The sequence below is a fragment of the Taudactylus pleione genome, unplaced genomic scaffold (assembly GCF_031769625.1).
Source record: "Taudactylus pleione unplaced genomic scaffold, aTauple2 ptg000009l, whole genome shotgun sequence".
Classification (NCBI taxonomy): domain Eukaryota; kingdom Metazoa; phylum Chordata; class Amphibia; order Anura; family Myobatrachidae; genus Taudactylus; species Taudactylus pleione.
This window is the reverse complement of record NW_028284412.1, coordinates 13,497,274-13,512,055: the sequence shown is the minus strand read 5'-3', so window position 1 is coordinate 13,512,055 and position 14,782 is coordinate 13,497,274. Positions and strand designations below refer to the sequence as shown.

General features: G+C 47.4%; 2 protein-coding genes across 2 annotated transcripts in view; one reads left to right on the top strand and one right to left on the bottom strand.

Annotated features, from left to right (window-relative positions):
* Positions 1–10,683, bottom strand: part of ARL13A (ARF like GTPase 13A) — a 127,650-nt gene extending 116,967 nt beyond the window's left edge. The window contains exon 1 of the mRNA XM_088467385.1: positions 10,564–10,683. The gene's annotated coding sequence lies outside the window, so the exon portion shown is untranslated. The remainder of the gene's footprint in view (positions 1–10,563) is intronic.
* A 421-nt stretch (positions 10,684–11,104) lies between these two features.
* XKRX (XK related X-linked) overlaps positions 11,105–14,782 on the top strand; it is a 68,216-nt gene continuing 64,538 nt past the window's right edge. Inside the window, exon 1 of the mRNA XM_088467384.1 lies at positions 11,105–11,784. Within this exon, the coding sequence (XP_088323510.1) occupies positions 11,462–11,784 (323 nt within the window). The 5' untranslated portion in view covers positions 11,105–11,461. The remainder of the gene's footprint in view (positions 11,785–14,782) is intronic.

Genomic DNA, 14,782 nt, shown 5'->3' with positions numbered 1-14,782 from the left:
GTCCTGGAAAGGGACAACCCTTCTACAGCAGAGGAAATTGCGCAGTGAAGTGGGTGGGACCATGATGATGGTATTCGCTGCGAATAGAATCATTGTAACTCTCCCTTTCACTGTAACTGTACGAATCCCTGGGTCATCAGCCTTCAGGAATCTCCCGGAATGGTTTCCTACAAAGTCTGGAAACTGTACAAATTAACAATTAAAAGTAATCATTGAACTGTCATATAGACATACATACACTCCTGTACACACACGTACACTCCTGTAGTGCGATCCATAGAGCAGTGCTTAATATACCTAAAATTAAGCTGCATACACACATACAACGATTTTTTTAACGATTATCGTTAAACGATATCGTTTAACAAAATCGTTGTGTGTGTATGCACCTTAAGAGTAATGCTGGGCATACACTATACAATTATCTGTCAAATATCTGTCCAATGTGGCTGGTTGGAATGAATATCTGGTAATGTATGGGAGCAAATGATAATTGACCATGTGGTCCCAAATTACAAAAATTGTCTTTCACACAAATTGATTACATCAAACTAATTTAACCAATTTAAACAATCATTTTTGTATGTTTTCCAGTGTTTGGGACCATATGGTCGAATATCATTTGCTCCCATACATTATCAGGTTTTAATTTCAACCAGTCAAACTAGACAGATGTCTGACAGATAATTGTATAGTGCAGAGGTTCCTAAACACAGTCCTCAGACACCCTAAAGCTGGGCACACACTAGACCAACTTTCATCCAACCATCCAACTAATTGATTGGTTGGAATGAAAATCTGGTAAGGTATGGGAGTAAATGAAGATCAGCAATTTGCTCCTAAATGCCAGATAACAGATAAAAATGAACGTTCAGACAAGTTTGTTAAATGTTTGATCTAAACCACAGGTTCTCAAACTTGGTCCTCAGGACCCCAAACAGTGCATGTTTTCCAGGTCTCCTCACAGAATCACAAGTGAAATAATTAGCTCCACTTGTGGATCTCTTAAAAAGTGTCAGTGAGTAATGAAAATGTGACCTGTGTGGGGTCCTGAGGACCGAGTTTGAGAACCACTGATCTAAACAATTTGTTCAAATAGTTTTTGTCCATTTTCCAGCGTTTGGGAGCAAATTGTTGATTGTCATTTGCTTTCATACCTTACCAGATTTTCATTCCAACCAATCAACTAGTTGGATGGTTGGATGTAAGTTGGTCTAGTGCAGTGTTGGCTAACCTTGACACTCCAGCTGTTGTGGAACTATATATCCCAGCATGCCCTGCCACAGTTTTAGCATGCCCTAATAGCAAAACTGTAGCAGTGCATGCTGGGTTATGTAGTTCCAAAACAGCTGGAGTGTCAAGGTTAGCCAACACTGGTCTAGTGTGTGGCCAACTTAACAGTCCAGGTTTTAGAGATGTCCATGCTTGACCACAGGTGACTTAATTAGTACCTCAGTCAATTTGATGTAACCACTTGTGCTCAACCATGGATATCTCTAAAACCTGCCATACTTGCCTACTTTTGAAGAAGCATTTCAGGGAGATTGTGAAAGCAATACCTATGAGCGTGGTGGTAAAGCGGACGAGTACTGCTAAATCTGAGAGGCGTGTTTTAAATCTGACATATCCAAATGTAAACGAGTCCAAAAGCAGTTAGTAAGATCTATTTGTTGATGATAACACACTAATACTCTTCAGAAAATGCATGTAGCCATAGGGATCATTGGGGGAGATGTATGAAGCCCAGGAACGATATAAGCGCACGTTAGGTGTGCTGATAGCGCTTCTCCCCGATGTATGATCTGGGGTCTGGGCGGTAAATGACAGGGGCGCTATGCACCTCTGTCATTATCGGTGCTGCTATCTACAAGATAGCAGCGCCGATAGCCTGGGCCATGTACGAACGGTCATACCACATGACCGTTCGGCCGGCTGTAGCTGTCGTTATGCGAGCTCCCGTTTGTAGTTTTCATTCATCGTCCGAACTTCCTGTCCAACCTGACGAGAATGTCACGTTGAACATGTTCGGGGATGAGGGAGGGAGCCCGGAACTGAACAAAATTGTTATTGATTTCGTTCAGTGTTGTGCTATTAGCAACACTGAGCACACCCCTGCCAGGGACACACAGGACGATTTTCGTTCGGGGGGAAAATCGTCCCGTGTGTACGCACCTTTACATTACAATATTGTTTTTCCAGGTGCAAAAGTTGAAATTTTTTTCTGCTATGCTTCCAATCTGATTAATGCTGGCCACACACTAACGCGATTTGGAGCCAATTGAACGAATTCAGACTCATCGAATGATGCATTGTGTGGAAATCATATAGTATTTAGGTAGGATACGATCTGATGCGCGCTCCCGCCGCTCTTAAATCGTATCGTATGATCAGATGTGCGGCCCATATTATCTATAGTAATCGCATGCAGATCGTGTGTAAAAAAAGCACCAAATCGTGTGGTCGGGACTGCCAGGGAGCTGCCGGGGAGTTCAAGGGAAATCGTATGATGAATCGCATGGCGCTAGTGTTTGGAAAGCATAAGAACCCCTTGTTTTATATTTCTTCATAAGGAAAATACAAATAAACAGCCTAGCCCCCATTTAGGCACTAAATCACTGTTTGACCCCTGACTATCCAGTGGACAGCTAGGGGTAAATTTGCTAAAGTGAGCGTTTTTAGAAGTGAGTTTTAGAAGAGATGTTGCCAATAGCAACCAATCAGATTCTACTTAACATTTAACTAGCACCTTCTAGAACATAATACCTAGGGCAAAATTTACTAAGCGGTGGTTTGACGGCGGTTTCTATTCTATTCTAAACCCCGGCAGTTTGGTGGCGGTTTCTATTCTATTCTAAACCCCGGGGGTTTGGTGGCGGTTTTGCAGCAGTTTCTAAATGACAGCCCTGTTCTATTCTATTCTAACATGTGGTTTGGCGGCGGTTTTGCTATCTGCAGATTTACTAAGGCCAAAACCGCTGCAAAACTGCCATCAAAACACATTTTAGAATAGAATAGAACAGGGCTGTCATTTAGAAACCACTGCAAAACCGCCACCAAACCCCCGGGGTTTAGAATAGAAACCGCCACCAAACCGCCGCTTAGTAAATTTTGCCCCTAGAATCTGATTGGTTGCTATGGGCAACATCTCTTCTAAAACTCACTTCTAAAAACTCTCACTTTAGTATATGTACCCCCTAGTATGTTTACCGCTCTTTCAGCAGATTTGTTGAGTCATTCTCCAGCCTCTTGCAGCAAAGTCCTACAAAGTTAATAAGCTGTATCTACAGCTGTCTGAGGGAACTCTTGGGATAGACAACAGGGGGAATGTAAAAGCTTCAGATTTTGCAAAACTAACGCAATTCTGACAATTTTCTAGCAATTTTCCGATTGGTCAGTGCACAGCAATTCCACACTCTGACCAATCAGAGTGTTCCCATTCATTCCTGAGGTAGTGGCCGCGTGTGACCTGCCATTCATGACGGGACCGTCTTAGAGGTAGGCTAGTTTAGCATGGTCCTTTTTTTTTTTTTGCCAAGTCAGTGGATGCTACTTAGACCGTTTTGTATGGATGTAAGTGAATAATAACAATAGGGAAGGGGGTTGTCGGGGAAGGTGTTTTTTTTTTAATAAACTACTTTATCTGCAGTGTGTACCATACTTTTCTTTTCTTTTACAGGTACAGTACAGATGCCAGTAAGCACTGTATGCTAGTGCATGCTGGCATTTGTGGTTTCTCAAGTGCCAGCATGTCCTGACAGACATCTAAATTGGATATGACAAGGCTAGCTGGGACCTGTGCGACAGCAAAAATTTATATTCTATATTTTGACAAAGATTTGTTAATCCCTCACCCACCACACAAGGAGTATGGGAAATGTCCCTATCAACGGGATGCAGTCAGGAAGCAGACGGTCGAAATGCCGACCACCGGCTTCCCTACTGTCAAATCCCGGCAGGGTACTAATGACAGGCGTCGAAATCCCGATCCCTAAGGGAGGGTTAGGGTTAGTATTACTTACCAAAATCCACTGTCGGGATCTTCACCCCGACTGGGCTTCCAGGGTCGGGATTTGAACCGCCGGCCATACAGCCGACGGTAATACATACTGATTCCCTATCAACAAAGGGTTCATTTTTCATTCGAAAAGAACCTGCATTTTTATTTTTTTTGTGGAACCCACTTTACTAGGGATTATATATAGAATTTAAAAGGGAGGCGATGTGATCCACAAATACTAGTTTCCAAGTATATTAAAAAAATGCATAACGGCTTTGGCTGAGAATACATTACACAATCCAATATGCAGGTTCCCAAGAAAAACTATAAACTATGCAGTAATTCCATAATCTCACTTTTAGAATAAAAAAAGATACAAGCAAAGATGTTGCGTACCCATGTATGCTATGAAACGATGTATAGAAGTGTATGTTTCTAGCAGATGGAACAAATGTTACACAGATTATAACCATCAAGAAACATATTATATCATACTTGCCTACTCTACCCGGGACTGCTGGGAGCCTACACATTTACACAGGACCGGCGCTAGGCTTCCCTGTGCCCAGCGCCGTTCCTGTGCTGCACAGCCGAGCCCCTTCCCTCCTCCTGAGCGCTTACCCAATAACGTCAGGAGGAGGGTGGGAGGCGGGCTCAGGCTGTGCAGTTTAACACACACATTGCCGCCAGCGTGGCAGCGATGTGTGTGTTAACCAGCAGCCAATGAGAGTCAGACAGACTCTCATTGGCTGCTGCTGCACACACATCACCGCCGTGCGGCGGCGATGTGTGTGTTAACCAGCAGCCAATGAGAGTCAGACAGACTCTCATTGACTACTGCAGCGCCCACTGCAAGAGCCAGGCTGGAGCTTACTCATGAGCTCCGCCTTCCGGCTCCTGCAGTGGGTAATGGGAGAGACGTCATGACGTCTCACCCATAATGCAGAGTGCGCCAGCCCGGGAGGACTGACGCGGGGAGGTGGGAGCAGTGGCCAGAGCGTGGATTCAGGCAAGTGTATTTTTTTTTTTAACTTGTGTGTCTGCACTACTGGGGACTACTACTGGGGGCACTGCATCGGGAGGGGGAACCTCTACTGGGGACTACTACTGGGGGCACTATATAAGGGGCTTACGACTTGGGGCACAAGGGAAACTACTACTGGGGACACTATATAAGGAGCTTACTACTATGGGACCACTAATGGGGGCACTAAATAGGGAGGACCACTACAGGGGGCACTGTATAAGGGCACTGTATAGGGGGGATCACTACTGGGGGCCTGCATAAGGGGGACCACTACTGGGGGCACTGCATGGGGGGGGGGGCTACTGCTGGGGGCACTATACAAGTGGCTTACTACTAGGGGCACTGCACTGGGGGACCACTACTTGGGGCACTAAATAGGGAGGATCACTACAGGGGGCACTGTATAAGGGGCACTGGATAGAAGGGATCACTGCTGGACCACTATGTAAAGGGCACTGCGTAAGGGGGACCACTACTGGGGGCACTTCATAGGTGGGGCCACTACATGGGGCACTGCATAAGGAGGACCTCTACGGGGAGCACTGAATAAAGGGAACTAATGAGAGGCTGCATAAGAGAGACCACTACTGGGGGCATTGCATACTGGGATACTGCATAAGGGGCACTACTATGGGCCTGCATAAGAGGGACCACAACTGGGGACATTGCATACTGGGGGTACTGTATAAGGACACTACTGGGGTTAAGGTGCATATGGAAAGGAATGTTCAGAGTGACTATAAAGGGGTGTGTGTCATATTGACACGCCCCATTTTTAAGTGACCACGCCCATTTTTCACCACGCACATAGGGCCCTGGGCTCCAAATACCCTAGTTACGCCACTGCTAGTGTGTACACTCTATATAGTGGGTTCTTGGATTTAGTGAAATTTGGACGACCATTGCATTGTATAGTGTGTATCCAGCTTAAAAGACAAATTGCTTATTGTGTATGATATATTACCATTTACACACTATAAGATTATCTGTCCAATCTCGCTGGATGGAACGAAAATGTGGTAATGTATGGGAGCAAATGACAATTGACCATTTGCTCCCAAAAGCCATAAAATGAGCAGAAATGGTCGTTCTGACAAATTGGTAAAATTAAATGGATTTAATGAATTTGACTGACCATTTAAGTCTGTTTTCCAGTATTAGGTAACAAATAATTTATTGCCATTTGCTGCCATACATTACCAGATATTCTTTCCAACCAGACAGATTGGGCAGATAATTTGATAGTATGTAGCTAGTTTAACTGTGTCATCATAAAGCCACTACCTCAAAATATCCATTATATAACTACTGTACCATATACTGTATGGAGCAACCGGAATCGGTATGATTTACCCCCGGACCCCTGCCCGGCGGTTGGAATCCCGACAGCGGCTTCCCGACAGAGGAGGAAATCCCGATCGTCCTAAGGTAAGTATTGTCTAACCTAACCTCCCCCCCTAACCCTCCCTTAGGGGTGCCTAACCCTAACCCCCCCTTCCCCGCCGCCTAAACCTGTCCCCTGGGGGATACCTAAACCTAACCCTCCCTTCCCCTAGCCTACACCTAAGTCCCCCGGGGGGTGCCTAACCCTAACCCCCCCTTCCCCGCCGCCTAAACCTAAGTCACCTGGGGGATGCCTAAACCTAACCCTCCCTTCCCCTAGCCTACACCTAAGTCCCCCGGGGGGTGCCTAACCCTAACCCCCCCTTCCCCTAGCCTAAACCTAAGTCCCCTGGGGGATGCCTAAACCTAACCCTCCCTTCCCCTAGCCTAAACCTAAGTCCCCCGGGGGGTGCCTAACCCTAGCCCTCCCTTCCCCTAGCCTAAACCTAACCTCTCGGGGGGGGGGTGCCTAAAGCTAAGTGCCCCCCCCCCCCCCGGAACCCTAAACCTAACCTCCCCCCCCGCGTGGCCTCCGGCATCCCTTCGATCGGGATGCCGGTCTCCGGTCTCCCGGCATCGGTAAAATGCCAGGCGTCTAGATTTAACCCTCGCCGGGATTAAGCAGTTGGGAAGCCGTCTGTCGGGATTAGGTCCACCGGCTTACCGACTGCATACCGGAGCAACCACATGCTTTGTAATGCTACCACTGTAGTTCCCTAATAACAACCAAGGAAAATTCTGGAAAAGCACACTCATTCAGATTCAGTTTATTATAATCCTTTATTCACTCATCCTGGAGTAAGAATGGACATCAGAAGCCCAGCATTGAATGGTTGCCTGGATTCTGACATCAAATCAAGTGATGAGATGGCTACTCCGGCTGTCCACTCGCAAGTGGGTCGATGTTCTGCACTGAGCATGCGCACGACGGAGGGAGCTCCGTCGTGCGCATGCGCCAGACGCGACGAGCGAAGGACTTTCCTTCGCTCGTTGTGTCTGATCAAAGGGGGCGTGCTGTCGATGTTGATTGACAGCACGCCCCCTTTGATGGGCGTGTCGGGGGCGTGCCTCCCTGACGGGGGCGTTCCCAAGGGAACGCCTCCCGTCAGAAGCCGGCCCACTGACATCACTAGTGATGTCAGTGGGAGTGATTTTGGCTCTGATAGAGCCAAAATCACTCCGGGCCTTGCGGTTGAAAACCTCAACCGCAGGCTCCGGCTCGCAGTTTCGATGGTCGCGATGGTCAAGACCATTGCGGCCATCAAACTGCACGCTCGTATAGGCTGTGGGTGGTGACCCACAGCTATACGAGCGTCCAGGAGGACGCTCCATAGTTATGGAGGACGGCCCTCATTCAGAGCGCGCGCTCTGAATGAGGGCCTAAGTCCCCTGTGCATAACTATGGCTATTCTTAAAACCTGGACTGTTAGTGTGCCTTGAGGACCGTGGTTGGGAACCCCTGGCCTAAAGAGTGAAGTGGGCAAGAAGTAGAGAAGTTGCCCGTAGCAACCAATCAGCTTCTACCTACTTTTTTTTTATAGAATGCACTTATAAATGCTAGCTAGAAGCCAATTGGTTTGTATGAGTAACACCTCCACTTGTCCATGCTTTAGAACAGTGGTGTCAAACTAGGGCCCTCCAGCTGGGTATACGTTTAGGAAGCCGGCGGATGCAATGCCGACCGCTGGCTTCCAGACTACTTAATTCCGGCGAGGGTTAAATGACAGGCGTCTAAATCTAGACGCCTGTCATTTTACCGATGCCGGGCGCCGACAGCCGCGCTTAGGTTTAGGGCTCCTGGGGGGACTTAGGGTTTGGCTAGGGGAAGGGGGTTTGGGGTTAGGCACCCCCGGGGGGAGGTTAGGGTTAGGCACCCCCCCGGGGGACTTAGGTTTAGGCGGCGGGGATGGGGGGGATTAGGTTTAGGCACAGGAGGGGGGGGAGGTTAGGGTTAGGCACCCTAAAGGAGGGTTAAGGGAGAAAATTAGGTTAGTTTATACTTACCTTTAGGACGATCGGGATTTCCTCCTCTGTCGGGCTGCCGGGATTTGAACCGCAGGCAGCATCATACCGAATCCCTCCAGCTGCTGGGGACTACATATCCCAGCATACCCTGCCACAGTTTTAGCAACCCTATTAGCAAAACTCTGGCAGTGCATTCTGGGATGTGTAGTTCCATTTGCAGCTGAAGGGCCAGAGTTTGACACCACTGCTTTAAGAAGGTTTAATACATTTCCATAATATGCCTTTTTTTTCTATACCATTACCATTTATATAGCTGTACAACCAGACAATGTTTATTCATTAACAGCAATCCTTGTCTCATAAGAATTTACAATCTAGAGGTTCTCTATTACAGGCACACAAGCAATAGGTCCAATTTAGTCAGCATCCATTTAACCTACCAGAATGTTTTTGAACTACTGAAGAAAACTGGAGCATCCAGAGGGAACTGACGCAAACACATGGATAAAGGCCCCCATACATCAGCAATCTGAAAACCACAATTGAACAATTTGAAGATTTATTGCACGATTTTAGGATTTCCCAATCTATCAATCTGCGCCCATACATTACAGATCTTTTTCAGTGATTTGCAGATCGATTGCAGCAAACACATATGTGTCAATCTGGAAAGGCCCATCATTTTACTAGTCTTGGTCTGCAAATCTGCTGATCATCTCCATACAATAGCAATCTACAGCCCCCAATCCATCTGTGAAATCCAACATGTTGGAGAAACTGATTTAACAATTCCAATCACTTTTTGGTTGCAATCTGCGATTTGTGAAGCCCATACATTGCAGATTTTTATACACAATCGATTGCAAATTGCAGAATTGCCACAATCGATTGCTGATGTATGGGGGCCTTAACACAGACAGTAAATCCATGCAGTTAGCACCCCAATCAGAATCAATGTGGTCTTTTTTCTAAGCCTTGGATGGAGATAAAGTACCAGCCAACCAGCTCCTGTAATTTTTCAAACACAGCCTGTGACATGGCAGGAGCTGACTGGCTGGTATTTTATCTCCATTCACTAATACTGCTATTATACCTAAATTTCGGGTCTGGAACAGGGGCCCTGATTCAGAGTCGGACGCTCTGACAGAGCGCTCGCTCTGAATCAGGGCCGTCCCTCCTTCATTTTGGAGCGGCCTCCTGGCCACTCGCATAGCTGTGGGTGACCACCCACAGCTATAGCGAACGGCCAAAATTATGGTCGCGATGGTCAAGACCATCGGGCTTGCGACGAGACCCTGTGGTAGGGTCTCGCTGCCGCAAGCCCAGGAGTGCTTTTGGCTCTATCAGAGCCAAAAGCACTCCCACTGACATCACTAGTGATGTCAGTGGGGCCGGCCCCAGACGGTAGGCGTTCCCATGGGAACGCCTCCATCTGGGCAGCCACGCCCAGGGGCACGCCCACCAAAGGGGGCGTGCTGTCAATTACCATCGACAGCACACCCCCTTTGGTGCGAGATCCATAACGACGGCTTGCCCGTCGTTATTCGGGTCTCGCGCATGCGCGCGACGGAGCCGCCTCCGTCGTGCGCACTTGGGCACCATCGACCCGCTTGCGAGCGCTCAGCGCTCGCGAGCGGGTCTAAATCAGGCCCAGGGTTCCAAACCGGATCAGACCCTGATCCAGGAAATTCCAGAGTCGGCGCCGTTTACACTGGAGCTGGGTCTGCAGTGACCCGGCTCTTCCGGCGTGGAAGTGGACGCTTGGAGATGACGTCATCTCCAAGCACCACTAAAGCGTCCGGGATGCGGCGTGCTCCAGGTCATCGTGACCCAGATCGTGTTGTTTACACTGCAGGGTTTCACGGGTTATTCCAGTGTTAACCCTGCAAGTTACCTGGGTTGGATTGCCGGGTAGCTCGACCCGGAAATCCAACCCTGTCCCCTTTTACACCAAGGAGCTATACCGGTTAACTCTGCAATAACCATTTTTGCTCTGGTGTAAAAGGGGTATAAATCTCCATCCAAGGCTTAGTAAATAGACCCCACAGCCACAGCTCTAGTGCTGGGAGGAAACAATGTTAATCACTATATAAAATTAAATAATATACATAAACTGCACAGGCATATAAGCACAAACAGTAAGTTGGTTTATTGAAAACAGTAAATAGACTATCTTGTCAGTTATACTCACAATTCATACTAAAGCACATGACAAAAAGCTGCACAGAAGATAATTAGGAGAGCAATCATGTGATTTTTGTAGTCATCAACATTACTGCATGCCAAACCACACGTCACTGAAGGGGGTGTGCACTGCAATTGAAAGGTTCTCGTTTACATTTCAAAAAGGTATTGCTGTCACTTTTGCTTAAAGCTATTAATCTGCTACAGCTACATAACGCTTTAACAGATACGTGTTTTTGTTGTTTTGCAATCAATAGAGCATGAAGCTATGAATATAAGCATTTAATTGCATACAAAAGCCTGCGAACAGTATATATATATTATATACAGTAACAGGTCTTTGTATGATCCAGGAACAGGGCGGAAGCTAGGGCCCAGCAGAGCTGAGCGACACACCTGCTGCTGGAGATCACTGCAGACTGTAGAAGAGAGAAAGTAGAGCCGTAGAGCGAGACAGCTGGGGAGACAGAGATAATCCAGGCGTGAGACTGGTGTTGGTGTGGTTGCAGCATTAGTGATAAGGGCCACGCAGCAACAGGTAATTCATTCTTATCAGGTCTGGGGGGGAGGGGGAGAGGGCACATCAGGACAGATCTATTACCAGATTCACCTGCCTCTTCTACAGCCTGACCTGGGACCTGCCCATCTACTGTAATACCGAACAGCTGTCAGCAATAATTGGTATGCAGTGCTGGCAGCAATAAGTGGCATGTGGTGGCACTGCCAGCGCTTATCTTGCTTAGCAGAATAAGATTATTTCAGATCTGCTCTCTGCACATCTGCCTACGTGCCTGCTAACTGACTACAACACAACTACGTCCCCCTTACAGAGGAAGAAGAGAAGGTGTCTTGTGTTACAGCTGCTGCATGCCTGCTGGGACAACTCCTCGGGGGGCACTGCCAGAATGGATCAGGTGTGCGAGGCTCAGCAGGCTCCCCCGCTTTTGCTAGAGAATGGGGGCTACGTACCCGTCAGGTCCTGGACTCATCCCCCCATCAGTATCCTAACCTCCACCCTGCTGTTCTGTGCAGAAACTGTGGCTGCTTGTGTGGTGTCAGCGCAGTACAGCCACACGGAGGACACCGTCTGGATGTCTCTGACTATTGTCTTCATGCTGATTCCTTCCATCGTGGTGCAGCTCACGCTGACCTTTATACACAGGGATCTGGGCAGGGACCGACCCCTGGTACTTCTGATGCACTTGCTACAGCTCGGGCCACTCATCAGGTATAGTAGTAGTGATGTATGTACACACTCTCTATCTGTCCTCATATACAGTGTGCACTGTGGGTGAGATGTATCAAACAGCGAAAAGAGTCATCCAGTAGAGAAGTTGCCCATAGCAACCAATCAGCTCTGAGGTAGCATTTATCAAGTACATTCTATAAAATGATAGTTAGAAGCTGATTGGTTGCTATGGCAAACTTCCCTACCAGACCACTTTGACACTCTTTTAACTGTTTAACCCATCTCCTCCATATGTATATTATGGGAGGAGTAATAACTCACAGCCGGAAACACAAAGGACCCTTTCACCAGATACCTCCCTCCTTGGGCATAGGTTTTCCATATAGCTGTCTGAGCAAAGACACAACATACAGGATAGTGCGCACTTCAGCAAAAGACCTATAAGCAGGAATAGCACCCACAGAACAGCATTGTACTGTACTTATTCAAAATGTAATGTTAGTTTTATTATGATTCTAAAGGAAAAGTGCAATTATATTTAATTTTAGAACATTAGTAAACCAAATTAACCAATTCACTTTCCGCACTAATAATTTATTCTTTCCTGGTTCACTACCAGAAAATTTCATATCTCAAAAGCTTGGTAGACACTAGTAGATAAAGTCTGCAGATCCGATAAATGGTGTGACCTGACAGAGTGATTATCAGATAGGCGTGCACCCGTACACACTGAGCAATTTTTAGCTCAGTGTGTGCTGTCTTCAACAGGAACGGGAGGTCGGGAACGAGATAGCGTGTGCAGCACATCAGATCCCGACCTCCCGATGTGACCGTTGCAAAAGCATTTGAAGCAGTTTATTGGCTAATGCTCCCGCATGCACACTATACCATTATCTGGCTGATCATACAGTTATCGGTTAATCGGACAGATAATTGTATAGTTTGTACCCAGCTTAAGTTCTGAGAAAAAGTCTGTACAAATACAGCTGAGTGTTTAGCCGGGTACACACTGAGTGATGTGTACCGGCACGATATGTTGGCCCGATGGGCCGACATGTCATACCCCGGGTACAATTAAGACCAAGGTAATGATGGACATAACGATCCCTCGTTCACTGCTTCATTACCTCTAACAGGGCCGCATGCGATGTCCGGTTGGATGTGCAGCACGACTGACTGGATGATGCCGTATTCGACCGCGGGAGTAGGCATATTGGCCGTACACACTGAGCGATGCGGCCGATATGTCGTTCCGATTTGGCCGGAAACTCCATATCGTGCCGACATCGTCTCAATGTGTACCCAGCTTTACACCTAATTCTAGGTACACACCTGAATGATTTCACTTGCAATATGATTGTTTACGATTTTCAGTGAGTAAACAATCTTGAGAACATCAGATTTCAAGTGTACACACTAGCATACCTCCCAACATAATGCGAGTTCAAATTTATGTCTGAAGGCATGTGTGCCTATAAAGAGTAATGGTATTGTAGGAAGGGGGTGTGGCATGTGGCAGGTCTCTGGGGGAGTGCCCAGCACTGCTGGAAATGCTGTGCTGCACCCAGGCTCTTCCTGCCCTGTGAAGATGTTGGGGTATATTTCCAAAATGCGAGTTTTGAGAAGTGGAGATGTTGCTCATAGATTCTACTTAACCATTTATCGAGCACCTTCTAAAAGATAATAGCTAGAATCTGATTGGTTGCTATGGACATTATCTCTACTTCTAAAAACCCACACTTTATTAAATATACCCAGTTGTGTGCATGCGTACAGCATCTAGTCACTCATGTGAAAGTGCTCCCCAACTTTCCCCCCCACAGGACACTGCAGCCTGCAGGTGGGACAAAGGGGGCAGTTGGGGGGTATGCACTAGTTGTTTTTCGTTCTAATCTGAACGATTATCTGTCCTAAAATCTTCACATAGGTGACAATTCTGAATTAACTATTAGAAAGATTAATGGAAATTCATACACACTAATGTACAGGATATCGGCTCTTTGTGTGGATAGATGTCCTGCAGCAGCTCAGATGCATTCATCCGATGCGACGATGCAGCTGAAAATTGTCTGATCGGCCTGATTATTGCATAGTGTGTACTTTACTTTTAATTATAAGATTTAAAATTGTACAATTCAAACAATTGATCTTATATATTTATTACCAGTTATTTATATAGCACACACCTATTCCGCAGCGCTTTACAGAGAATATTTGGCCATTCACATCAGTCCCTGCCCCAGTGGAGCTTGCAATCTATGGGCCTAATTCAGACCCGCTCGCGACTACTCGCAAGCGGGTCGATGGTGCCCAAGTGCGCATGCGCACGACGGAGGCGGCTCCGTCGTGCGCATGCGCGAGACCCGAATAACGACGCCGTCGTCATGGGTCTCGCACCAAAGGGGGCGTGCTGTCGATGGTGATTGACAGCACGCCCCCTTTGGTGGGCGTGCCGGGGTGCCTTTGGTGGGCGTGCCGGGGGCGTTCCATGGGAACGCCTACCGTCTGGGGCCGGCCCCACTGACATCACTAGTGATGTCAGTGGGAGTGCTTTTGGCTCTGATAGAGCCAAAAACACTCCTGGGCTTGCGGCAACGAGACCCTACCGCAAGGGTCTCGTCACAAGCCCGATGGTCAAGACCATCGCGACCATCATTTTGGCCGCTCGCTATAGCTGTGGGTGGTCACCGACAGCTATGCGAGCGGCCAGGAGGCCGCTCCAAAAAGAAGCAGGGATGGCCCTGATTCAGAGCAAGCGCTCTGTCAGTTTTAATTTTTGTGGGGTGCCAATTAATCTACCAGCATATTGTTGGAGTGTGGGAGGAAACCGGAGTACCCGGAGGAAACCCACGCAAGCACAGGGAGAATATACAAACTCCGCACAGTTATCTTATGGTGCATAACCCTGCAATACTCCCTCTTATAACCCCTTTACACCAGAGTTAAAACCTCGGTTATTGCAGGGTTAACCCAGGTAGCTTCTTGCTGTAAAAGGGGCCAGGGTTGGATTCCCGGGTCGAGTGATCCGGCAATCCAA